General features: G+C 39.4%; 1 protein-coding gene across 2 annotated transcripts in view; it reads right to left on the bottom strand.

The window, feature by feature from the left end:
* Positions 1 to 27,014, bottom strand: part of MEGF10 (multiple EGF like domains 10) — a 165,797-nt gene that overhangs the window by 73,098 nt on the left and 65,685 nt on the right. For both annotated transcript variants that reach the window (XM_065599304.1, XM_005303051.5), the window contains 3 exons: positions 25,348 to 25,449; positions 23,681 to 23,781; positions 12,201 to 12,293 (listed from right to left, as the gene is read on the bottom strand). In XM_065599304.1, coding sequence (XP_065455376.1) covers positions 12,201 to 12,293; positions 23,681 to 23,781; positions 25,348 to 25,449 — 296 coding nt within the window. The remainder of the gene's footprint in view (positions 1 to 12,200; positions 12,294 to 23,680; positions 23,782 to 25,347; positions 25,450 to 27,014) is intronic.

Below are 27,014 nucleotides of genomic sequence, written 5' to 3'. Positions count from 1 at the left end.
GCAACAAAAGCACACTGCTGACTCATATCCAGCTTCTCATCCACTGTAATCCCCATGTCCTTTACTGCAGAACTGCTGCTTAGCCAGTTGGTCCTCAGCCTGTAGCGGTGTATGGGATTCTTCCGTCCTAAGTGCAGGACTCTGCACTTGTCCTTGTTGAACCTCATCAGATTTCTTTTGGCCCAATCCTCCAATTTGTCTAGGTCACTCTGGACCCTATCCCTACCCTCCAGCATATCTACCTTTCCCCCCAGCTTAGGGTCATCCACTCACAAATTATTCTTGTGAGCAAGAGTTTGCAGGACTGAACCCAATTTTGTATTAATTTTAGCAACCAGGCCATGAATCCAATCTTACTTTCTCTGATATTTTGAAATTCCTTTTTTTGCTATTTTTAAGGGATATAGACTTTTTAAACAATTTTTTAATTTTTATTTAAAATATTTAGCATTTCCAGAAGTTAAGTTTTAATGTGGCCACTTGAATATGTGCTGAGCTTCACCAGTGATCCTATTAATATAAACAACATTCTACATGTAAAATAATAATGATAAACACTGTTTTTATGACAACCTAAAGTTAATCATATTTTTTCTCCTCCCAACACCTACTTACCAAACACCACTAGCTCCCTCCAGACACACTAAGCATATGCTTTAAAGATTATTTGGTAACTCTTGAATAGAAAGATACAAATGTTTCTTTGAGCCATAGTGTGAGTGTATGTTAAAAAAGGTCAGAATAAAAGTATAGCTCTCATAAGAAAGCCTTTTTGTGACCATAAAAAACAAAACTACATATTTTAACATGGGGTATGTCATAAGTCAATTAGTTGTTTTAACTGATTTTAATACAGGCACTAGCATTTCTAGTAATTAACTACACCATAACAGCTGATAAGAAATGTAGTTATATTAAAAAAATTACATGCTTCAAGGGAAATGTAAAGTACAAGGTAAAACCCAATGCCTTCAACCACCAGAGGTTTATCATTAAGGCTAGTATTGCTAAGTGAAATAAAGTGTGCTATTGAAATTATTAAATTACTGTTAAACGTTTAGAAGAAAGATTTATTGAGACTATCCCTTACACCTAAATGAACTTTAATTAAAAACAGGAATAAATTACTTCCAATTATTCATTGTTCATTTATTACATTTAATAGATAATGTTAATATATAATATATTTTAAAGCAAATTAAAGTAGAAATTATGGCCCCGATTCAGGAAGCATAATTATTCAGGAAGGTGCTTAAGCATATACTTAGTCCCACTGGATGTAAGCACCTGCTTACCTCGTATAGAACAAAAAATCACCCAACTATTTCCATATTAGGGTCTTGGAGACCCTTAGTATGTCAAAATTTGAAAAAAAAAACACATGGCATGCATTTAAAACTAACTTTATTGTAACCAGTGAATTATAAAACTATGAACAAATTAAAACTTTCCTAGATTCAGAAGCACACTACATAGTACTTGTGTTGGGGTCTAACTGACCCCATGATCAAACACATTTTTTTTTAAAAGCTACAAATTATACAAGTGTCAGGCTCTAACTGACGCTATGTTTAGACAATGAAAATAGATTGCAACAGCAACAAAATCAAAGGCACAAACACAGCAAAGTGGCCTACTACTTCGAGCAAAGGGAGCAAACAAGTAACGTGTTCTGAACATACAAAGGTTTTACACTTTGCACATTTTTGTGTGTTTTTCTGTTTCTTGTTCTGGAACAGATGGAACATCATCCTTGTTTCCTAGTCTCTGGATCAGCAACTAGACGCTGCTTCCTGGGATCTCCATGGATAGCAATTCAATGCTTGAATAACAAGAATATAGCAGTAGGGATATACTACTGACCACCTGACCAGTGATAGTGACTGTGAAATGCTCAGGGAGATTAGAGAGGCTATACAAATAAAAAACTCAGTATTAATGGGAGATTTCAACTACCCCCATATTGACTGGATACATGTCACCTCAGGATGGGATGCAGAAATAAAGTTTATTGACACCTTAAATGACTGCTTCTTGGAGCAGCTAGTCCTGGAGCCCATGAGATAAGAGGCAATTCTTAATTTAGTCTTAAGTGGAGCACAGGATCTGGTCCAAGGGGTGGATATAGCTGAAGCACTTGGTAATAGTGACCCAAATATAATAAAATGTAACATTCTTGTGGGGGGGGAAACACCAAAGCAGCCCACCATGGTAGCATTTAATTTCAGAAAGGGGAACTACACAAAAATGAGGAAGTTAGTTAAACAAAAATTAAAAGGTACAGTGCCAAAAGTGAAATCCCTGCAAGCTGCATGGAAACTTTTTAAAGACACCATAATAGAGGCTCAACTTAAATGTATCCCCCAAATTAAAACACATAGTAAGGGGACCAAAAAGTTCCGCTGTGACTAAATAACAAAGTAAAAGAAGCAGTTAGAGGCAAAAAGGTATCCTTTAAAAAGTCGAAGTTAAATCCTATTGAGGAAAATAGAAAGGAGCATAAACTCTGGCAAGTGAAGTATAAAAATATAATTAGGAAGGCCAAAAAAGAATCTGAAGAACAGTTAGCCAAAGACTCAAAAAGTAACAGCAAAAAAAAAATGTTTAAGTACATCAGAAGCAGGAAGCCTGCTAAGCAACCAGTGGGGCCACTGGACGATCGAGATGCTAAAGGAGCATTCAAGGAAGATAAGGCCACTGAGGAGAAACTAAATGAACTCTTTGCATTGGTCTTCACGGCTGAAGATGTGAAGGAGATTCCCAAATCTGAGCCATTCTGTTTAGGTGATAGATCTGAGGAACTGTCCCAGATTGAGGTGTCATTACAGGAGATTTTGGGGAAAAAATGATAAATTTAACAGTAATAAGTCACCAGGACCAGATGGTATTCACCCAAGAGTTCTGAAGGAACTCAAATGTGAAATTGCAGAACTACTAACTGTAGTTTGTAACCTATCATTTAAATCAGCTTCTGTACCAGATGACTGGAGGATAGCTAATATGACATCAATTTTTAAAAAACGCTCCAGAGGCGATCGCAGCAATTACAGTCTGGTAAGCTTAACTTCAGTACCAGGCAAATTGGTTGAAACTATAGTAAAGAACAGAATTGTCAGACACACAGATGAATATGATTTGTTGGTTTTTGTAAAGGAAAATCATGTCTCACAAATCTACTAGAATTTTTAGAGGGGGTCAACAAGCATGTGGACAAGGGTGATCCAGTGGCTACTGTGTACTTAGAATTTCAGAAAGCCTTTGACAAGGTCCCTCACCAAAGGCTCTTAAGCAAAGTAAGTTGTCATGGGATAAGATAGAAGGTCCTCTCATGGATCAGTAAAAGATAGGAAACAAAGGGTAGGAATAAATGGTAAGTTTTCAGAATGGAGAGAGTTAAATAGTGGTATCCCAAGGATCCTGTACTGGGACCAGTACTGTGCAGCATGTTTATAAATGATCTGGAAAAAGGGGTGAACAGTGAGGAGGCAAAATTTGCAAATGATACAAAACTACTCAAAATAGTTAAGCCCAAAGCAGAGTGTGAAGAGTTACAAAGGGATCTCACAAAACTGGGGTGACTGGCAGATGAAATTCAATGTAGATAAATGCAAAGTAATACACATTGGAAAACACGATCCCAACTATACATATAAAATGATGGGGTCCAAATTAGCTGTTACCTCTCAAGAAAGAGATCTTGGAGTCATTGTGGATAGTTCTCTGAAAACATCCACTCATTGTGCAGAAACAGTCAAAAAAGCTTACAGAATGTTGGGAATCATTAGGAAATGAATAGATAAGACAAAAAATATCATATTGCCTCTATATAAATCCATGGTATGACCACATCTTGACTACTGCGTGCAGATGTGGTCACCCCATCTCAACAAAGATACATTGGAACTGGAAAAGATACAGAGAAGGGCAACAAAAATAATTAAGGGTATAGAACAGAGGGTATGGAACAGAGGAGAGATTAATAAGACTGGGACTTTTCAGCTTTGAAAAGAGGCGACTAAGGGGGGATATGATAGAGGTCTATTAAATCATGACAGATGTGGAGAAAGTAAATAAGAAGTGTTATTTACTCCTTCTCATAACACAAGAACTAGGGGTCATCAAATGAAATTAATAGAATGCAGGTTTAAAACAAACAAAAGGAAATATTTCTTCACACAACATGCAGTCAACCCGTGGAACTCTTTGCCAGAGGATGTTGTGAAGGCCAAGACTGTAACAGGATTCAAAAAAGCACTAGGTAAGTTCATGGAGGATAGGTCCATCAATGACTATTAGCCAGGAGGGGCAGGGATGCAAAACCATGCTCTGAAGTGTCCTCAGCCTGTCTTTGCCAGAAGCTGGGAATGGGCAACAGGGGATGGATCACTTATGCTTCTTATGTTCCCTAGAAGCCTAAGGAAGGTCTGCAATGTTCCTTTCCTGCACCAGTGGTTTCACCATTTCTGTACCCAGGTCCCTTAGAAATACCCAGCTCTTACTCAAATATTTATTATACCATGTGTGATTCAACAAAATCCAATGTGTGCATTCAGATATGCAATGTGCATGTGCAGCAGTGAGTCTTTTCCCCAGAAATCCTTTGCCCCAGCAACAGCATCTGTCAAGTGTGTGCTTGCCAGAAAATAGATTTCACAACTGTGGCTTCCTCAGAATCCTAGCAAGTGTAGGCTTCCCAGAAAATCAATTTGACAGTGTTATCTTCAAAGAAATTCAATTTGCTGGACAATTGTGGTGATACATGAGGAAAATGTTATCTGGGATGTCAATGACCCCACCCCACATCCCACCCTAGACCCCACATGTGCATTTTTTTAAAAACAAAAAACACTGAATCTATGATGGTAAAAACAATGCTGAAATATATTGCTGCCTCAAAATAAAATGCCTGCATAATTAATTTGGGGTCTGACCCTAATATCTTTTGAGTGACTTTTTTGCACCACAACAGATTTGCAGACAGGTTAATATACAGGTTGTCCTCAGGAGACTCCTTGAAGAAAAGAGAGGCAGTGGTTTCATATTTCATTTAAATTTTGGTATGCATTTAGGGTCCAAGAGACCCCCAAAGATCTTGGAAGCGTAGTACTTTCATTGTCCCTGTTCACTAATATTGAGTGGTCTAACTGACCCCATTACCTTTTTAGTGATCTTTTTTGCTACACAAAAACCACAACAGGTATGACGATAAACTAATGTGGAAAGACTGACCTCATCCCTCGTCTGAGGATACTTAATGTATGAAGAGGCACAGGTTTGGCATGAAAAATGTTTGGGCTTGTTGGGGTCAGATAGACCCCGAACATTAGGAGGGTTGAAGATAAACATGTGCTTGAGTACTTTCTTTAAGGGGGCATACATTATTTATGTCACTTTGTGCTGTTTGGAATGGATTTCTAAAGCTACTGTGGTTCATATTTTCATTCCAAAAGGTACTGTAAATCATTAGACAAGTAATTCTCCTAATTAAGGACTGGAGAAGAACTCTGTATTTACTCCTGGGCTTAAACAATGGGGCCATGATTCAGCAGAACACCTAAGCATGTGCTTAAATTTAAGCAGGGGCTGAATTTCCATTGACTTCAGTGGGATTTCAATGCTTAAGTGCTCTTCCGAATAGAGATGGTCTTAAAGATATGTATAACATTAATCTTACGTGCCTTGCTGATTTGGGGCCTGGATAAGTACCAAAGCCATGTAGCATCAGAAATTTTGGCTCTGCAGCTAAGTTACCTATTACTTAAGCCACAGTAATGACTCTGTCCACTGTTAAGGTGTTGATAGTTTCCATTTTTGACCCCCAGCACTCCTTCTAAATAGCTGGGAAAAGAAACGTTACATCTTAAGTTGAAGATTCTCATTGTTTCTAGAGGGAAAAGTTAGAAGTTAATCAGACAAAGTTGGATTTAAATTAGGGGAATTTTAGAAATTACAAGTAAATTACGATTTTTGGTGGCTCCTATAAGTAGAGCTGGTCAGAAATTTTCCAATGAAATAAAGTTATGGAAAATGCCGATTTGTCAAGCCCAAAACATTTCATTGGAAATATCTGTATTCGAAAAACTTTCAGTGAAACCAAGCAGGTTCCCACAGAACCCTGCCTGGATTCCTGGTAGGGTGCAGGGGACCCTGGTCTGCAGCTGTAGGTCAAATCCACCAATCAGACTGCCCTAGAGTCTTAGACCCTGGCACTCCAAGGCATATATTGCATATGAGATTATGGGAATGATGTGGAGGGATTCAGTGAGCATTCTTAGTGCAGACCAAAGCCTAGGACCAGATCCTTCCTTGACTAGTTGTCACTCGCACTTAAAATAAATTTTAAAACGACACCAAATTCAGCTCTATGAATGAATCATCCTCTGGATTCTGTCATCCTTATTCTCATTGAGGAAAAACTTCCTTATGAATTGTCCTATTGATTTAAGTGGAACAATTTGTGGTCTAAGAACTATTCAGTCTGAGAAAATGTTAAGAAAAGGAATTTCCTAATACATATCAGGAATCAATATTACAGCATATGCATACCTCAGTCACACACATGTCCCACACTGAGACTTGTGTGATCTATAATGCTATGTATCATTTCATCTGGATATCACTCTGTGTCCCCCAATCATGAAAAAAGGTAAAATAGCAAAAGGTAGAATCCACCAAGTGAAGATGTGTTGTGTTCATGTCTGTCTAGATGTATAGAAATGAACACAACACATCTTCACTTGGTGGTTTCTATCTTTTGCTATTGAGGAATTCGCAAATAAGGAATTTGTTTTACTTGTCAGAAATAAAATTAGAGTTTGCAGTGCACACTAATCCACATGAATCAGAACTCACAGTACTTGATGATATACAGTTTGTTCCCACACCCGTAAGTGAAATCTCTGCTAGTGGCAGAACTACTCTTACAAGAAAAAAACTGCATATGTATGAGCTCTTATTTTATTTATTTTATTTTATTCCTCTAATATTGTAACTAGTAAAACTTACATTACTGTAATTCGAGTTTTCACTTCAACTATTGACAAAAATCAAGCTAACTAAGAGACAATCAGAGGCTCTTTTTGTCAAATATTTTCATGTTTAATCCACCCCTTCCTATCATGATCAACCCTTCTCCTCTCCTAAATATTGCCCTCACTCTGACCAAAGCAAACTGATCAGTTCATACTCTTGCAGCTTCATGAACAATTTTTCAAAGTGATCCTGACAGTGAAATGGATGTACTGATTCACTAGCTCCAAGGGATAGGTTCAATATGTCTTCTGTCCACTCAACTGACATTGATCTGTCTATTGTGTCTAGTCAATAAATCTTTATTAGAATAATTTACTTCACATGAATATCAGCTCTTGCACTGGAATGAAAATGTTTTGTAAATGTGCACCCTTTTAATCCATGTGGCATTTCTTTTCAGATTTATATTATCATCATCTCATTTATCTCTCTGCACTGAACTATACCGCAGGCAATACATTACCCAATGCCTCATAATATGTTTGCCAAAAAGATAAGATCTAAGGTCTGAAGAAAAAACATCTATACATATGACAAATTCATCAAGGAGATCTTAGACATAGCAGGCCTGAAGTCTCTGCTCATATTTTACTCAGGGACTGGTAAAAAACACTGATATTTTTACTGATTAAGGATGTCAGGATTTTACCTATGAAAATAGACTAAATACTGGCATGCAATAAAGAGCTTTCTCAATACAAGGGTTGAGAGTCACAGTAGAGTAATTCCTTGGCAAGACACCTAAAGTAATGTAGGGAGGTTTAACACACACACAGACACACACACACACACACAGACACACACTCTCTCTCTCTCTCTCTTACTACAATGTGCAGCAAGAACAGACCTACTTATAAAAAGTTTGCAGTTGCCCCACCAGCAATCTAAGGAATTGGTGTTTCAATAAAGTTGAATCATCTCCGTTCCTGGCCTCTCACATGAGTCTGTCACAGCATGTAGGGACCAAGAGTCAAGAACAAGGGAGACTGAAGAGAATCTCCTGCTTAGGGAGGGAGAATCTTATGCCTGCAATCCCTGCAATAAATCAGGGAGGGGAAAAGCTGATGAACATGTCCTCCCTCTTGCAGGGAATGAAGAAGAACCAAGATCTCCACTCTGTGGGAAGGATGGAGAGGAACCAGGTGCTCAGAAGTGCACAGGATACGGTTGGGAGAATACGCCAATTTCTTTCGGTGGGTTTTCCCCTGCATTTCTAGAGAGAGTGGAGTTCAAATCTGCATCAAAAGTGAATTGGAGTCCCATGCTAGTCCCAAATGGACATTAGCTCATATCACACTGAGGTGAATTGGCAGTAATGGGTATGGGAGGAGGCTGCTTGCACAGCTGTAATCTGCATGATACCTGAATCGAGTCAGTGCAATCACGCTGTCATTTTTAAAGAGAACATTATAACACTCAGGAAGTCCTTGTCTAAAATTACCACCCAGCAAGCCAAACAGTCACAGTAATACAGCAGCCCAAGACTTTTTGAAATAAAAGTTCTGTTAACAGAAGACAGTCACACAATTGATAAATAGTAGTCAAAATGCAAGTAGGGTTTGAAGAGGAAGAACAGGTGAAGAGATCCATTATGGGTCCAATTCTATCCTCAAATACCAATATGTGCAGCTCTGACATAAGGGCAGTGTTTGACCCTCCTTGATAAGGAATTGTATTTTTTGGAGAGTAGGTTCATTTCTGCATCATTTACATAACAGGTTTTATTCTTGAGTAGAATGACCATGCAAATAAATTAAACACCAAATCAGGATTTACCAAACAATAATTTACAACAAATTTCAGAATCCTAGGAAAATGTCTCCCTCTCTATTTTAAGATTTTATCCTGCCACCCTTCTCCTCTGAATCAGAGCATCAGCCATGCAAAATAAATTTGGATTTCATGGAGAGTCTCTGGCTTGTCTTACTTACTGAGTTAGATATCTAGGCATATATCATCACCCCTGTATAATCATGTTATTTTATAACAACCCCAAAAGTTTATAAAAATAAATAATCTGATATATATATATATATATATATATATATATATATATATATATATATAATTTTATTGTGCCTTTGTTCAAACTAAAGAAAATGCAAGTCTTGGGACACCATGGATAATATAGCTGAAAGTATATTGGGTGAAGAGGTTGGTTTTTTTTATGTTATGCAAATGTTGCCTTCCCAATGTTACAAACTGTTATTTATTTGGTCTGATTTCCACTACGGGTCTGTTTTAAGAGGCGCTGTCTGTCAACACAGATGAGGAGATTGCACAATTCTGTCATACTATACCTAGTAACAAACTTCACTGCTCATATTAAAACTTACCCTCCCCTCTATGCTGGCCAACGATAATATTATTTGTTCCTAGAATGCCTATGAACAACTGAATCTTCAGCAAGACAATCCAATGAAAGCAACATCTCATTTAAGCAACATCTCATAAAAAAGCTGGATATACGCCAAACCCCATGTCCCAAACATTGCTTCAACAGCATGTGAACAAAATACCCTCTTCCTCTTTAATCCTCCCTAGAAGAACAATAGCAATCTGAAACAAATTTTTAGCAGTTAAATTTAGCTATATTGGTATGCAAAAACTTTTACAGAGCATCACAAATATCCCATGAGATCACTCTATTCAAGGTACAATAACAAAGGCTCTTTCACACTAGGTCTTTTGTGTACAGACAGCACGAGGTATTTTCACTGCTGAAGCTACTATGACCAGCAGTCAGAGGCAACATGCAGAGGCAGCAGCAGTAGCGAGTTGATTTGATATAAATATATTCAAAATAAATTATAACTGAAGGGGCTTGGGTCAAGGGAAAGTAATCCTGGAGAGTCTGCTGATGGGGAGGACTTATTCAAACACAAATCAACAGAGTCCTCAATGTGTTAATTTAAAATTCCCATTGGCTATCCATGGAGATAAATAAATTATATCTAATATATATGAATATATGAACACACTTCATACTGAACACATTTCATAAGGATTCAGCTACACATGTGCAACTTTAAATTCAGCATGCTAGATAAAGATCAGGGTAACAGTAGCACAGGTTTTATCACAATTCTCTTGATATTTGATGTTGTGATTGTGGAGAAAAACGTGATCCAAGTGCACCCTGAAGGCTCAAAAAACAATGTAACTTTAGTGCCCTCATGGCCACGATGGAGGCTGCTCTGCAGGCAGCTCTGGCCAACAGAAGGCGTGCGTAGGAATGCAGCAGGAAAAATCCCTTCCACCCCAGGGGCACCTGTTCCAAATCCCCCAGAGTGAACACACACACCCACAGGAAAAGTACAATGGATATAAGAAAAGGAAATATTTATTTACGAAGGGATGAGAGGAGAAAAACAACAAGGGGAAATATAGGGGGAGCAGTAAAACAGGGTTGCATCCAAACCAAGGCCCCACGGGCCCAGTGGTAGCAGAGTCTGGAAGGGCAGACATTGAGCAATGTGTCTGCACACAGAGTTCAGGAGTCCTCAGCAAAGTTCCAGTCCAGTGATGAGTCTTGAGTGCTCCTGGTCGTCTTCGGCGCCAGTGAACTTTCCCCCAACAAACCCCTCCGGTGCTCTCTTCTGCCACTCTCTGCAAAGCCACACCGAGTGACCACTACCTAGCAACCTCTCTCCTTGTTCCCAATGCAGTCACAAGCTCCAGTACTCAAAGCCCCATGCAGCTCTGGGCAGCCGTGATACTGGGTGCCAGTGTATCCCTGGCACAGTGCTCCTCCTGGCTCCTGTCCTGGGGTGTCCCTGATCAGCCCTGTCCTTCCCAGGCTTCAGGCAGGTTCTCTGCTGCTTCACTTTGTGAGGGCCTCTCCGGGCTGCCCCTCTCTCTCCCTCTCAGCTTCAGAGCCCCCCCTGGAGTTTCCCTCCTTTTTTTCTCACTCCTCCCTCCCCCCAGGAAAAAGATTTAAAGGGGCCATGCTCTCTAAACCCCAAAGGGGTTACAACAAAATGCAAAGAAAAGGAATCCCAAAAGTAATATTTGTAAGATCTCATGATTTTTAAGTCAATATCGTGATTTTCTGGAGTTTGATTCATGATTTTTGGGGATTGTTAACATTATTTGTATAACGATTGTCACAGGGCCACAGGAAAGACTCCCAAGAAAAGAAAAGAGCAGTGAAAGGAGAAAGCAATTGCAACCACCCATCAGCTGGAGGCCTATAGTCTGGCAGTGCTGTCCAAAATGTGGGTGGAGCTTGTTGAGGAGGGGGCATGGCGGAGGGGGCATGGCTAAGGTGCCGAGATGCCCTAAACACAGTGTATCCACTCAGCAGCAGTAGCTGGCAGAGCTCTTCTGGAATCCACCCTGTCTTGGGTGAATCCCTCCTTTGGTTCAAGGGGCCAGGCAAGAGTAATTGGCAATTCTCCATGCCAGCAAAAATGAATAAGGCTCAACAACAGTTGTTCATGAATATCTGGGGCAGGCCAGATGTAGTGAAACTAGTCATAATGAAGAACAACTGAAGTCCCAAGTTCTTTCAGTGCCTTCAATGCACTAATTAATTTTTTTATGATACAGCAATTCACACACACAGCAAAAGTGAGGGAGAGGAAAGTTGGAGAGAGGTGGCTGGTAAGTGAAAAACAGTGGGGAGAGTGAAATGAAAAGAAATCAACCAAATGGAGAGAAGGTGATAATGAATGTAGGATATGGAATGAACAAAAAAGGATACTGAGTCAATGGAGGAGGAAGGAATGGAAATGAGTGAATGAAAGGGTAAATGAGACGAGGGAAGGGACAGAGTAAAAGGGGTAGGGCATAGGCAGCGGAAGAGACTAGTCAGGTTTAAACTTGAGCTTAGGCAGTCATTCTTTTTGCACTCAGAAAACAAAAGTTAGAGGGAACCTTGATCAGAGCAAATATATTTACCTTCTCCAGCAATGGAACCCTATCCAATCTGGCTTGTCAATGGGGCTAAATTAATTAGCATTTTTAATATTGGCACTTGCTGCAACTGCTTTGGAATAAATGAAAGAAATCAGACCACACACAGAGTTCTGACACATTCTGGTAAATCAGCGCAAGCTCCTCCAACAGTGACCAGGAGATCAAGCACAGGATCTATGATAATTTCCCAAAAGAAGGACAATACAGTAAAAACAGCACAAGACAGGCAGCAGCAGGTGTAAACTTACCACTAGAGCAATTGGGTCCCCCCCAGCCAGGCTCACACTGACAGGTGTTTGGAGCAATACAACGACCATGGACACATTTATCAGCACAGTGAGCTGTCAAAAAGAGAAATCAATAAAAATAAGAACATCTTGCACAAAAATAAAAACACACACCACACAATAGCCTTTTCACCAATCCAGCTGTTTTATATTTTTGTCTCAAATATCTTTTAAAAACAAGAAAAATTGTTGGTAAATTCATGTTTGGTAGCTTCGCCTGGGAGTCATTTTTTCAGACTTAACAAGTATTTTATAACCATACAACTTCTTCTCTAAGTTCAAAATCTCAAAATAAATTCCATTAAGGCTGCTCAAATACCATTTCATGCTTATAAGCTATGAGAAGATACTCTAAACTTTTGGAGAAAAACTCATGCCAGTTTTTGCTGCAGCAGTGAGTAAAACATGATTTTCTCTATACGACACAGAATACATCACAACACATCAGTACTTTAATATTGATCTTTATGAATGACTGTATGACTCAGAAGCAGCACAGTGAAACAAACATGATCACTAGACTAATACAAAATGTAAACTTGCTGACTCCTCCTGCAATTATCATTGCCAGTGCTGAGTAGAGCTGGCTGAAATTTTTCATTTGAAACTTTTTTTTAAACAAACAAGGGCCTTTTTTGAAATTGGAAATTTGGGGGGGAAACTTTTTATTTTGACCAGCCCTAATGTTGAGTCTTTTGTGCAAGATGTGCTCTAGTGTTTGGAGCACAGAAGTGGGAGCCAGCGTGTTCTAATCCTGGGCATAAGACTTACACTAGGTCATCTTGGGCAAATCACAATCTTTTTGCTTCAATTTCCTCACCTATAAAATTGAAATACATGTTACTTGCTTACCTACATAATGGGGTGAACATGAATTAATGTTAATGTTTGCAAAGCTCTTTGAAGATGCAAAGCACAGTGTAAATTATTATTGATGAAGAATCAGAAACAGTGGTCTAGCCACTAGAAGGGCACAAAAAGCTATATACCATTAGCATGGGATACAGGGAGGGAAACCTAGAGCAACAAGGAAGCTATGGGAACCCAGAGCAGAGAGGAAGCAGCACAGAAAAGACTGGAATAGGGAGGGAATCGGGGCTGTTGTGAAGACATGTCCAGAGTAGGGACTGAGGTGAAGGCAGATCTTTGTTGGACAAAAAGGCCAAACTGCAAACAAGACAAAGACATCATCATACTGACTGAGGGGAAGAGCTTCTGTCAGTCACAGTGGCAGACAGGTCAATTAGTCCCAACTAACAGTAACATTATCTAATGCTTAGGCCAGGAAACTAAAGAAGCCTCATAGAATGCAGGCTCATTCACCTGCATGTCCACCAATGTTATATATGCCATCATGTGCCAGCAATGCCCCTCTGCTATGTACATTGGCCAAACTGGACAGTCACTACGCAAGAGGATAAATGGACACAAGTCAGATATCAGGAATGGCAATGTACAAAAACCTGTAGGAGAACACTTCAACCTCCCTGGCCACACAATAGCAGATGTAAAGGTAGCCATCTTACAGCAAAAAAACTTCAGGACCAGACTCCAAAGAGAAACTGCTGAGCTCCAGTTCATTTGCAAATTTGACACCATCAGATCAGGATTAAACAAAGACTGTGAATGGCTATCCAACTACAGAAGCAGTTTCTCCTCCCTTGGCGTTCACACCTCAACTGCTAGCAGAGCACCTCACCCTCCCTGACTGAACTAACCTCATTATCTCCAGACTGATTTATACCCGCCTCTGGAAATTTCCACTACTTGCATCTGAGGAAGTGAGGTTCTTACCCACGAAAGCTTGTGCTCCCAATACTTCTGTTAGTCTTAAAGGTGCCACAGGACCCTCTGTTGCTTTTTACAGATTCTGACTAACACGGCTACCCCTCTGATACTTGACCTCATAGAATTGCCCATCACAGCTACTCTGCAGGAGTTAGGGGTGATATATATTTAAGACAATGACTGACCAATCACACCTCTCAGAGTTTGAAATCACTCTAGCAAAGAAAAACAAATAAAGAAAACTACATACACTGAAGGTACATCCCCAGGAAAGTCAGTTAATTTTTACACACACACACACACACACACACACACATTGGAAATTTGGGGGGGAAACTTTTTATTTTGACCAGCCCTAATGTTGAGTCTTTTGTGCAAGATGTGGACAAGACTTCAGACTTGCATCTGAAGAAGTGAGGTTCTTACCCACGAAAGCTTATGCTCCCAATACTTCTGTTAGTCTTAAAGGTGCCACAGGACACTCTGTTGCTTTTTACAGATTCAGACTAACACGGCTACCCCTCTGATACTTGACATATATTGTGGGAATTTTTCAACAACCAATTCAAACAACAGTAATTTCCAAAAGCTACACATGGGATGATGATTCTCTCTGTAACATCTCCAAAGTCTGCCATTTGAAAGAAACATCCACAACAGAAACCTGATCATTTATACCAATGAGAAGTGAATCTTTGAGGGAGGGAAAAGAGAAATGGCTTGGCTGGTGTTTGCAAGAGGTTTAAGGAGGCTACATATGAATTGGACTTTTGTTGAATGGGTGGGAAATGCTTCAGCTCATAAGTTAATTAGCACTGAAGAATAAAAATATGTTCAACATTCCCACTGATTTTTTTCTAATTAAGGATAAGAGGCCAGAGTGGTCATCCTTAAGCTTTGGATGATAAAAAAAAAAAAAATGAAAACCCGTAGAGATCAGTCTGATAGATATGTGCCTCATAAACCAATAAAGGTTTTGTTTATTGAGCCCCAGACTGTAAACTTCATGGTTTCACAGCTTCTAATTTTCTCTCTGGATGCTTTGTGCTGGTAAGCTCTTTTTCATAGGTGCATTAAAATGACCTTCATTAGAAATCTAGGTTGAGAAAATATATTTTTAAAGCACCAGCCAACAGAAAATATAAAGCAATCACACTGGGGTTTTTTGTGTTAATTTCCTAAATAATTAAATTAAATGATACATCATACTTTTCCACTAGTCTTATAACTAGATATGCACTACCTACATCACTGAAGACTCTTGCCCTAAATTAATGCTGCCTCACACACTAGAATAGCTACAAGTTTTTCCTCAGCCAAGTCTGCTGTAAACTTCCCAATGAACCATAGGGTTTACACAGTGATAGTGAAAGCAGCAAGCCCGAACTATGTGCATGTGTGGATAAACAGGTGATTACTCATATACTAAACCCAAATTTCTATGCAATGGGGCTACATAGTTCTGCCTTGGCCCCATTTTCATTATATCCCATTATGCACACTGTGAAATACATAGAAATAACATATGCAAAAGTTTATATGTGTTAATAGAAGCCTAAATAATAATACCTAGATAATATCTTTATAACTTAATACCTCTGTAATACCTTTATCAGTAACTGCAGAGAAGTCTACTTACTAGACTGTTTTAAACTTATAAAGCTAGAGATTTACAACCCCCATGAAAAGTAACTGTTGTTTTAAAAATAAAGTGAATTTAGCGCTGGTGAAATATGCCAGGTTGCCAATCCTGCAGATTGAAGTCCTTTATCTATCTATAGAGGAGCTACAGCATGTGCAATAGCAGTTCAGGCTTCACCACACAGCTACCAATGTGTCCTTGATCTCAAAGGACCTCCCCTAACAGTGAGCATAGTTCAGTTTCCCTCTCCATTAGTTCTTTGGCAACTCCACTAAAGCTGTTAACAAGGATGCCATTAAGAGCCCTCTTTAAGTGGACATACACACATCAGGCACTGAATTAAAACCACCGCCTCATTTTACATAGATTACAGATTAACCATCAGATGGCAAAGACTTTGAGTCACTAAAGTCCAGAACTGGTTTGGGTGACCTAAAGGTGAAAGACTCTGGCCCAGATTCTCAGTTGTGCCCAATGCCTTATGGGTACAGCAGAGGGGCACAAAGAAGCCGGTTGTGGCTCCTTGAATCTAGAGCCAGCACTGCTCCTAGTGTAGTATAGAATAAAAGCAACCTTAGTCCATTCCACCAGCTGAGGACTACCATACTGCCTACACTATGAGTAGAGACTGCAGGGAGGTGGCATTGGATCAACTGCCATTTTGAAAGAAATTCGAATAGGCTTTAAACTAATATTTCACATCCAAAACTCCTGCTGACTCTTCTGGCCATTCCTTATGTACAAGGAATGCAGGATGAAGTTCATTGATATAAAGGATATTATATAACATGATTATTAAAATATTTTGGAAGCAATAATAAAGATAATTTAAAACATCAAATGAAAATACCATATTTACAAAATTCTACACAAAAGGAGATCCACATGTAATTCTTTACTTTCAAGAGGTTATACTAAAGTTGAGGAATATTTAAGTAATATAAGAAAGGCAGACTAAAGTTGAGGAATATTTAAGTAATATAAGAAAGGCAGGATCACATCCTATGTGTGCCTAAGAAAGAAGAGAAAGGAGGGACATGAAACATTTCTTAGTTAAGCTTCTTAAATCCAAAAATATATCTAATTCAATAAATTTTTCTTTCCATACTCAGGACACTAATATATCCATAACTGCTTACAGTCATAAAAATAATTATTTGTTTCTCATAAATCTTCTGTGGTTACTGTTGGACTCACAGCATCTGAACTCAAGCCAGCATCCTTAACATATGTTGTGTGAGGCAAAAAATACCACATCATCAAGTTCTGGCATTTTAAAACTCTAAGCTAAATTCAGAGCTGGCACCAAACAGAGCAACAGTATCTGCTCCAGTGGAAGGAAGTGCAAATAGGGGCATATTATCTGTGGAGGTGTGTAATGTGTCAGAAAAGATGTAAGAAGACTTGCACTGGGCTGTGGGTGGGATATGACTTGGACTAGTGAAAAAGCTGAACAAGGCATGGCATCAAGGAAAGAGGTCCTGTTTGCGTTATGGGCCACTAAAGAACTTTCAGACCTGATGCTATCATGTTGATGTACAAGGATTGGTGTAACTTAACATTGAGTCTGTCTGGTTCAAATAGCACCAAGCAGTCATTGACAGTAGTAAGCAGCATGCAGAAAGCACATTCAGCACTGCCAAATCAACCAATGCCAAAACAACCATTTATATGAAAAAATGAGAGTATTTTTCAAATGAGAACACATTGCTGAGTAAGCTCAGTACTGCATATTAAAATGTAAAAAGTGTTATCTGCATAGAACATAGCCATTTTTATTATTATACTATTGCAACTGGTGGTGGCAAACTCTACACACACATATCACAGGATCGTACCATGGTGAGGGGAGATCATACCAAGGGAATTAAACCATGTTTAGTGAATATAATACAGTTTCAGATCAACTTGCGATTTTCAGACACTAACCACATTAGTCCTACCACCAGTACAAGGCCTCTAATTGATACTTGTCTGTTATCACGGGGGTACAGACAGACAGTATAACATTTAAAGAGAAGATTGCAATCCAGAAACCTCTTTTTACATTAATGTGCTACAGTACACCACCTGTGGTGCAAATTTAGACTTCTCTTCAATTCCACCATCTACTTAAAGTATTATACTTGAGTGTTGGAACTTATTAACCTTACACCTTTACTTGTGCACCAGGCCTGTCAGCTGTGAAACATAATCAGGTGAATCAAAATTTCTGAATGGCATTTTATGAATCCACACAGTAACTAAGAAAGTGATACGAAATTTCTTAATCATAAGCCATTGTGGACTGTGTTTAAACAGCTGTGCAGAGAATTATCTGATGTCAAAAGAAGATGCTGAAGAATTCACAACAGTAAATCTTGAAATGAGAAAGAGGGTTTGCTCTTTAATACAAGGAATGCACAATTTTTTGAAGAACTTTGTCAAATATTTTGAAATGAATTAAACCTATATTGCTCAGGAATAGGACTAGGTGAAAATTTTCAGATTAATTTTTTTTTCAACAAAAACTGCAGATTTGGATATACTGAACTGTGAATCTGCCAAATTATTTCAGCTGGAAAATAAATAAATAAATAAAATTTTGAAAAAGTCAAAGTATGTTTTTGACATATTTGAAATGAAATATTTAGATTTTTCAATTGAAAATGACTTCTCATTTGAATTTTTTAAAAAATTATAGGTAAAAAAGCCCTTGAAAACAAAATGTTTCATTTCAGGTCAAATAAAATGCATTGTTCATCCTGAAATGATTTTTTTTTTTTACTTTTACAGTTTGCTGAAACTTTTGAAAAAATGTTAATTTTGGGTCAACCCAAAACAATCACAACCACAAGCACTTCTTCTTTTCTTCAATGTTTTGGTTCTGCTACTGAACTGAAAAATTGGTTATTCGCAAAACTCCAGAGAGAAATATATTTATAAAGGGCCAAATCCCCAAGACCATACTTGGCAAAACTACATTTGAAGTTGAATGGCTAAATCATGACTCCACTGCCCTACAGGCATTGATCCAAGCTATAGCCCAGTTTTACCTCTGGGCCAGACTCTGTGCCCAAAGAGCAGTTAGTGGATATTGCATGTGTCCCTGTAATGGCCACAGAACAAATCCTAAGTCCCCATCCCCATTCCCTCTTTCACAGGCAGAGTTCATGAACCTGCCCTCCGTTGCTGTGTATGACAATGGGATCACTGGGGAATGATGTTGGGAGGAATGTCCCAGCATGGGGAGAAATGGGGAAGCAGGTTCTCCTTGCTGACCCACAACTGACAGGAGCAAGGAGATACAGTACCAGATAACTGCCAAATGGAGCCATCAGCCCAGAAAGGACACTGCAACTGAGAATGACCCTTCTAAGGCAAAAGAAGTGCGGAGGAGGAAGGGCTCATCCTTTACAACCTCCCTAAGCCACTTCCAAAAGCACGTGGTGTTGGTCGGAGTGGAGGCAAACAGAATTCTGATCCCCAGAATCCGCTATCCCCTGCACAGACAGCTCCCTGGAAGTTACTGTAGTCACTGGGGGAAAAGACTCCAAAGTCCCTGTGAGGAGAAAAGGAAGGAGGCAGGGTCTGCAGAGAGATGGTGGAAAGCTCTTCTGAACTTCTGTGGGGCTCAACTGCAATCAGTTTTTCATAGATTCACAGATATGAAGGCCAGAAGGGACTACTGTGATCATCCAGTCTGACCTCCTTTATACCATAGTCCACAGAACGTCCACAAATTAATTCCTAGGCTAGAGCATATCTTTTACAAAAATATCCAATCTTGATGTAAAAATTGCCAGTGATGGAGAATCCACTACAACCCATAATAAATCGTTCTGATAATTAATTATTCTCACTGTTAAAAAATTTACTTATTATTTCCAGTCTAAATTTATCTGGCTTCAAATTCCAGACATCGGATCATGTTATATTTTTCTCTGCTGGACTGAAGAGCCCATTATCAAATACTTATTCATAGACTCATAGACTTTAAGGTCAGAAGGGACCATTATGATCGTCTTCTAGTCTGACCTCCTGCACAAAACAGGCCACAGAATCTCACCCACCCACTCTTGTATCAAACCCTTAACCTATGTCTGAGCTATTGAAGTCCTCAAATCATGCTTTAAAGGCTTCAAGGTGCAGAGAATCCTCCAGCAAGTGACCCGTGCCCCACGATGCAGAGGAAGGCGAAAAACCCCCAGGGCCTCTGCCAATCTGCCCTGGAGGAAAATTCCTTCCCAACCCCAAATATGGTGATCACCTAACCCTGAGCATGTGGGCAAGACTCACCCACCAGACATCCAGTTACCCAATTACCATTGACCTCAATGTCCTTAACTACTTTCTCTTTCAAAAATTTTTCCAAGATCTTGCATACTACAGATGTCAAACTAACAGGCCTGTAGTTACGCGGATCACTTTTTTTTCCCTTTCTTAAAAATAGGTATTTATAGACTCTATTCAGACACCCCAAGCCGTCTCTTTGTTAAGCTAAATAGATTGACCTCTTTGTCTATCACTATAAGCCATGTTTTCTAATCCTTTAATCATTCTTGTGGTGCTTCTCTCAACCCTCTTCAATTCCTTCCTGAATTGTGGACACCAGACCTGGACATAGTATTCCAGCAGTGGTCGCATCAGTGTCAATTACAGAGGTAAAATAACCTCTCTACTCAAGATTCCCCTGTTTATGCATCCAAAGATTGCATTAGCCCCTTTGGCCATAGCGTCGCACTAGGAGCTTGTGTTCAGCTCATTATCCACCTTGATTCCCAAATCTTTTTCAGAGTCACTGCTTCTCAGGATAGAGCCCCCCATCCTATAGGTATGGCCTACATTCTTGTTCCTAGATGTATACATTTAGCTGTATTAAAATGCACATTGTTTGCTTGTGCCCAGCATACCAAGCAATCCAGATCAGTGACCACTCCCCCTGTTCTTTTGTCATCTGCAAACTTTATCAGTGATGATTTTATGTTTTCTTGTTACCTGCAGTATTGGACATCCAAAATGAAGCTCATCTCCACAGAAGTAATAGAGGTGAGTGGGCTCTGGTATTTAGCCCACTGGTACTTTAGCCAGAGTACAATTAAAGGTCCAGTTCTGGCACCCTTGCTTATTCTGCAAGTGGTCTCATTTAAATGAATGGATTGATTCTTTCTCTCCCCCCTAATTTTTGGGGGGAGTTATTTAGATTTCACATCTCCTTTAAACTAGAACAAAAATATATCTTTACTCAGATAATCTCCATTCCCAGCCTGCTTGACAGAATGTATGACTTTGAGTTAGTCCTACTGCTGCAGTGATAATGAGTGATTTGATCTTAAAGAACACAGTGAGTGCCATCTAATTATGCATCAAGCAATATGATTGGCATCTGTCATGTGTGGGGTCTTCTCTCATTCTCTGTCTAAAGTAAAAACTGTTTTTATTTCTGAAAGTATAAGGGTCTAATTTGTGGGCAAATTAAATCCACCACTAGCAAACGATGCTGACAAAGGCTTTTTCACAGTGCTTTACAGATATGTTTCCAGGGATGAACCTGCACTCCACAGTAATGGATTCTGGTTTCCCTCTAAAAAATTGAAATATGTTTTGGCTGTGGTAGCCAAAAAGAATATATTGAGTAAATAGTGGTTTATGCTAGGTCACCTAAGTTTTGCTGATCGGGTTGTCTCACTTGCAAGGGCATTATCCATACTTTCCGAAACAAAAAGTTGGCACTATTTCATTCAGATGACAATGGCGTTATAGAATAATCTAAGAATTTAGCAAGTTTTCCTTCATAAACTCAATAAGTATGTCAATTTGACAGTCAGAATGGCTACAGATATTTGCTGGGCAGATTTTTCCAAATACATCCCTGGCAATGGGTTTGGAATCTAATTTTAAGAAGCATGGCATTTTATGGAACATGGTGTTCAAAGCAGGTCACAGAATCAGAGAAATGTAGGGCTGAAAGGGACTAAGCCACATCTCCAGCACCGACCTGTGTGTAGAGAGCGGAGGAGATCCATCTCAGGAATGGAAACTGAGGCAGTGCCACACTTGGCCAGCGGGGAGGGGGAGTGCTACAGGGAAGCCACATCCCACAACATTAACATATTTCAGTGGTTAACTATCTTACAGTTAGGAATTTTCCCCTAATATCCAACCTAAATCTCCATTGCTGCAGATTAAGTTGATTACTTTTTGTTAGTATATGCGCAAAGTGCCTCAGGTGACACATGACCAGGATTCATCACCAAATTTGGTCAGCTGGTTGGATCATTAGCCTGCCCAGGCCAAGTTCTGATGGGGAGTGTGACGTGAATGCTGATCCATACCCCCCCCCCCCCCCCCGGATTACTTCTTGACCTACCTTCAATAGACCTGGAGAAAATTTCATCACCATACTCCTTATAACAGTCCTTAACATATTTGAAGACTATTATCAGGTTCTCCCTCAGCCTTCTTTCCCTAGATTAAACATGCCCAGTTTTTTTTTAACCTTTCCTTATAGGTCAGTTTTTCTAAACCTTTTATCATTTTTGTTGCTCTTCTCTGGATGCTCTCCAATTTGTCCACATCTTTCTTAAAGTGGGGCACCCAAAACTGAACACTGTACTCCAGCTGAGGCCTCACCAGTGCTGAGTACAGCAGAACAAATACCTCCCATTTCTTTCATCTGACACTCCTGTTAATATACCCCAGAATGACATTTTTCACAACTGCTTCATATTGTTGGCTCATACAGTTTGTGAACCATTATAACCCCCAGGGCCTTTTCAGCAGCACCACTGCCTAGCCAGTTATTCCCCATTTTGTAGTTGTGCATTTGATTTTTCCTTCTTAAGTGTAGTAATTTCCACTTGTCTTTATGGAATTTCATCTTGTTGATTTCAGACTGATAATCCTATGGAAAATATTGCTCATATAGGATAGATAGATAGTTGTTAGATAGAAAGTTATTTTTATATTTGAATAATAAAGGTCCTAGTAAAAAAAGTCAATAGTAATTTGCCAAGTAAGAATCAATTATAGACCTAGCGAGTGTTCATGAGCTATATCCCTAACCAAATAGCACAGTATTCTGTGCCAGGAAAATTGAACCATACACAGTACTGATGCTTTCTCTCATTTCCATTTCCAAAATCCCATTTCCTGGTGGCAACAGTGGACAAAAAGTATGCTCCTGAGAATCTAAATGTTACCAAGGGAAGAAGTTTCACCCAGGACTATAACCCTTCAAAAGCCAGCCATGAAATAACATATGTTGTAATTGTTACTACTTTAGGGCAATAAATAGTGAGGTGCCAAGCTCCTCCTGAAAGCAGGACAGCAATGGAAGATAAGATGCTGTAAGAATTGTGAAAAACTCCCGGAAACAGCCAGCAGCAGGTCCAGCTCCTAGGTAGAGGTGCACGAGCAACTCTGCATTGCTCTCATCCGCAGGTACCGCCCCCACCCCAGCTCCCTTTGGTCGGTGAGCCGGTGTTTAGGGCGGGGGCAGCACGCGGAGCCCCATGGCCCCCCAGCCTAAGAGCCAGAACTGCTGCTGGCCGCTTCCAGGGTGCAGCGTGATGTCAGAACAGGTAGGGACTAGCCTGACTTATCTGGGCAGCACCGCCCATGGGATTTTTAATGGCCCGGTCAGCGGTACTGACCAGAGCCGCTGCAACCCAGTGTCTTACATTCTGCGACCCAGTACTAGGTCGCGACCCTCAGTTTGAAAAACACTGGTCTAGTATTAAGTATTTATGTATTGTGTTGGAAAGGACACAGACACTTGTACTGTATGAGGTGCAACATGCTAGCTGATCATTAGTGAAAATCATGTCAAATGTATCTACTTATACATCTGAGGTCCAATTATCCTGTCATCTGCATATGCACAACACCAATTGACTTCAAAGAGAGTTGCATGTGCACAACTGATGGGATAATTGAGCCCCTGGTAATTCAAGTTCCACAAGTCTACCACCAAAGACCCAGCATTTTGATAAACACATGGAATTTCAAAGCAATTCAAAGTTGAACTTACGGACACACATTTCCCTGCTTTCATAAAATCCAGGACAGCACTGAGATTTCCGTCTGTACATTGTTTTTTCTCCATGCCTGTAGGCAGTACGGTAACTGATTCTAATGAAAAATAAATGGATGTTAAATTTATTATAATAGCTTTGAAATAAAACAATGTTTAATTTAGCATATTTAGGAATATCTTGGGTTGATACATAATACAAGAGAAACAAAAACAAAGATTTGGCTTTATTGGTTGATAAATTTAACAATATCAATGTTCCATTCTGGAAATCTGCCAGTATTACCATCATAAACCTTATTTTTCAGGGGCCAGTAAAAAAGATTAAGCATTCTGGTTATTAGCCTACATTTAAGCCAATAGGTGTCACCATCTTAGATTTTGACATTTCTGGAAATAGAGCTTTCGAATGTAACATTTTCTAGAATAAAATTAAGGAACTACATAACACAAATTGGCCAACCTATAAGATCATTATAGGTTCCAACTTCCAAAGGCAATAGTTCTGGAAATTACCCTGCAAAAGGTTTACTCAGGGTCTCAGAGCCAGAGCCATACTGCAGAGTTAAGAGGAAGAGAGGACAGCTCTGTGGGCTCAGATCCTGAAAAGTGCTAACTTTTGTGAAAAATGAGGGCACACAGAATTTCACAGGCGTGAGGCATTCAGCACCTTGCAGGATCATGCCCCATGTGAACAGAAGTACTAACACAACAAAAGAAACACAAATTGTGTCAATGTGACAATGGTAAAGAATCACAGAAAGAGTTGCTTTTTTTTTCTAACACTAAACAAGCAACCTTATTAGAATAAGGAATATAGCTTTATCCCTACAGCCTCTCTCTCTACACTTTCTTTCTTCACTGTAGAGTTCCAGCCTAGAACCTTCTCAAGCTCTCTCCTGCCTGGCTTCTGACTACAGATTTAAGGAAACAATACTCATACCCTCACAAAACCTGACCGAATATGAACACTGAACAATGAACAGCACATATCTAAATGGCAACATAGAAGACACATGTTGTCAGTACAACATCTCCATGAACTCTGTATCACTTGTATTTCGTATTGTCAATATTAAACTATTTTATGTGGTATGCTCAAGGAGTAGTTACCCAACACCACCATAACTAATGGGTGTATCATATTGGGCAGAAGAGAAAGAATACTTTACAGCTGCCGAGGCCAGTTCTGAGTCACTCATTCCTTCCTTATTTTGTTACTATGCGTAAGAAAGGGATTTCCTTGAACAAGCCTTTTTTTCCCCCTGAAGGCAATGTTCCCTTTTTCCAAAGAGGGCAACAAGTCATATGCCTCATTTTACACCTCCCTCCAGTTACTTCTTATAGGAGCTGAGGGGTATTATTCTTTGGTATATCATACAAATCTTTTTTAACCTGGTCACCACCTATTAGATACATACCCATACACGATGGGTTGACAGACCCTATGATCTTGACAGGGACAAATGCTATAAACACATACACTATTGACTGATTTAGACAAACATTTTCCAGATGAGCTGAACTGTAACTGCTAGACAGTTTATTCACTATTGTTGATGTATGTTGTACACAACAGTCAGTTTTTAACACTCTAAATATATACCTTTCATACATTACTACAACAAATGAACAATTTGAAACTATTGATAATTATAAATTACCTGTGTCGTGTGCATTTAAACCAGTTCAGTATGTCAGTACAGCTGGTGTAGTAAATTTGATCAAAAGGATGTGGATATGATTCTTGAACTGTAACTGAATAACTGAAGAGAAAGAAAACAGATTACTGAGCAAGTATATGCTCATAGTATTAATCTTTTTACAAAGAAAGATCAATCCCAGTAGATTAGCTGTAGCTAGAATTGATGACTACACACAGGTCTTTGGGGGAGAGCCAATAACCCCTAGAAATATCTATATCGGTATTTAACAATATAAGACTATGAACTTGACAGTCCTTTTCCATCCACGTTTGCCTTCACAAATGCAGACCTGCAGAAGAGAAGTTCCTTGAGCCTCCCTAAGAAACAGCTCTACACATTACACTGTCAACTAAGACTGTCCCCTTCCTAAGGGTAGAGTCTGTGACTGTCAGGCTCAAACTACTATGTATGAAAATTTAGGAAATGGCATCAAGGAAGCACTTAGCACACTCAATGCTTTCTCTACTGTTTTACCAGAAGTAGATGTAAAATGGAGTGGCAAGTTCTTCCCTGGGTGCCTAACCATCAGGGACGACAACTTCAAAATGGAACACAGCTAAAAAAGGACAGGATTCACTAAATGGAAGGTTCTCTTGTCATGATGGTATTTTGGAACAGGGAGGAAAAAGAAGGATGAGCTCCCTGCCTCACTAAATTGAACTATGGAATAGGCATTGCAAGTACTTCCAGGAAAGTGGAACACATCCAACCCCAAGCCAACACCGCCCTCAGCAGTGATTATCAGTGTGGGAAGATCCTCATCCTAACCAATAATTGCAGATTTGTTACTTTCTACAAAGAACACCAAATCTAGGTTCCTTTCTCACTGCCTTCTCCTCTCCAGGAGGGAATAATACAGCAGGAATTACACCAATTATAGCTCTAATACTGTAGATATTTTCATGGTCTGTGGCACAGGCTCTGAGGGAGAAGATGGATGGCTATCCCAGTCTTCAGCCCATCTTGCTGTTTCAGTGCTAGACATGAGTAGCTACACTACTAAGAACAGTGAAATGGAAGGGTTTATTTGGGTTTCTCTTTTGCACATGGGGCCATGAACAGGTCAGCTCATAGCAGCAAGTAGTTTATGAGGCATTGTGAGCCTTATGTGCCCCTGAAGGCCATTCACCCACTCTGCAGAAAAAGAGCCAGCTCCTGAGAGGTGTTGAGCACTCTCAATTTTGATTGATTTTAGTGGAAATTATGAACCTTCAATAATTTGGAGGATTGGGTCCTAAGGCCTTAATTTGGTACTACATAAATAAAATAAAATAATCACCATCCTAACAGAAGCATATCAGTGCATACAATTTAACTTTGGCTCTACATTTATTTTTTTCCTTAATATTTTCATGTGAGTTTATTAAAGATACAGACCACTAAGAGTTACTGTTGTTTGGGTTGTTTGTTTAAAGACAGCCTTTCATTTTGTGCCAAATTTTCAGAACTTGGGAGGTCATATTTCTTTTCAAGAAAACTGTACCTGAAATTAATTATATCTATCAAAGAAAGCGATCACTAGATTCTGATTTATTGAAGACTTTAATAATTCAAAGTAGATGGCAACGATAACTAACCAATGTAATCTAGGAGTTTCTACAAAATGACTGAGCTCTATTATGCTG

This window comes from Chrysemys picta, chromosome 6 (assembly GCF_011386835.1).
Source record: "Chrysemys picta bellii isolate R12L10 chromosome 6, ASM1138683v2, whole genome shotgun sequence".
Lineage (NCBI taxonomy): Eukaryota > Metazoa > Chordata > Testudines > Emydidae > Chrysemys > Chrysemys picta.
Note: the sequence above shows the minus strand (reverse complement) of the source record. Positions and strands in the feature narration are given on the sequence as shown.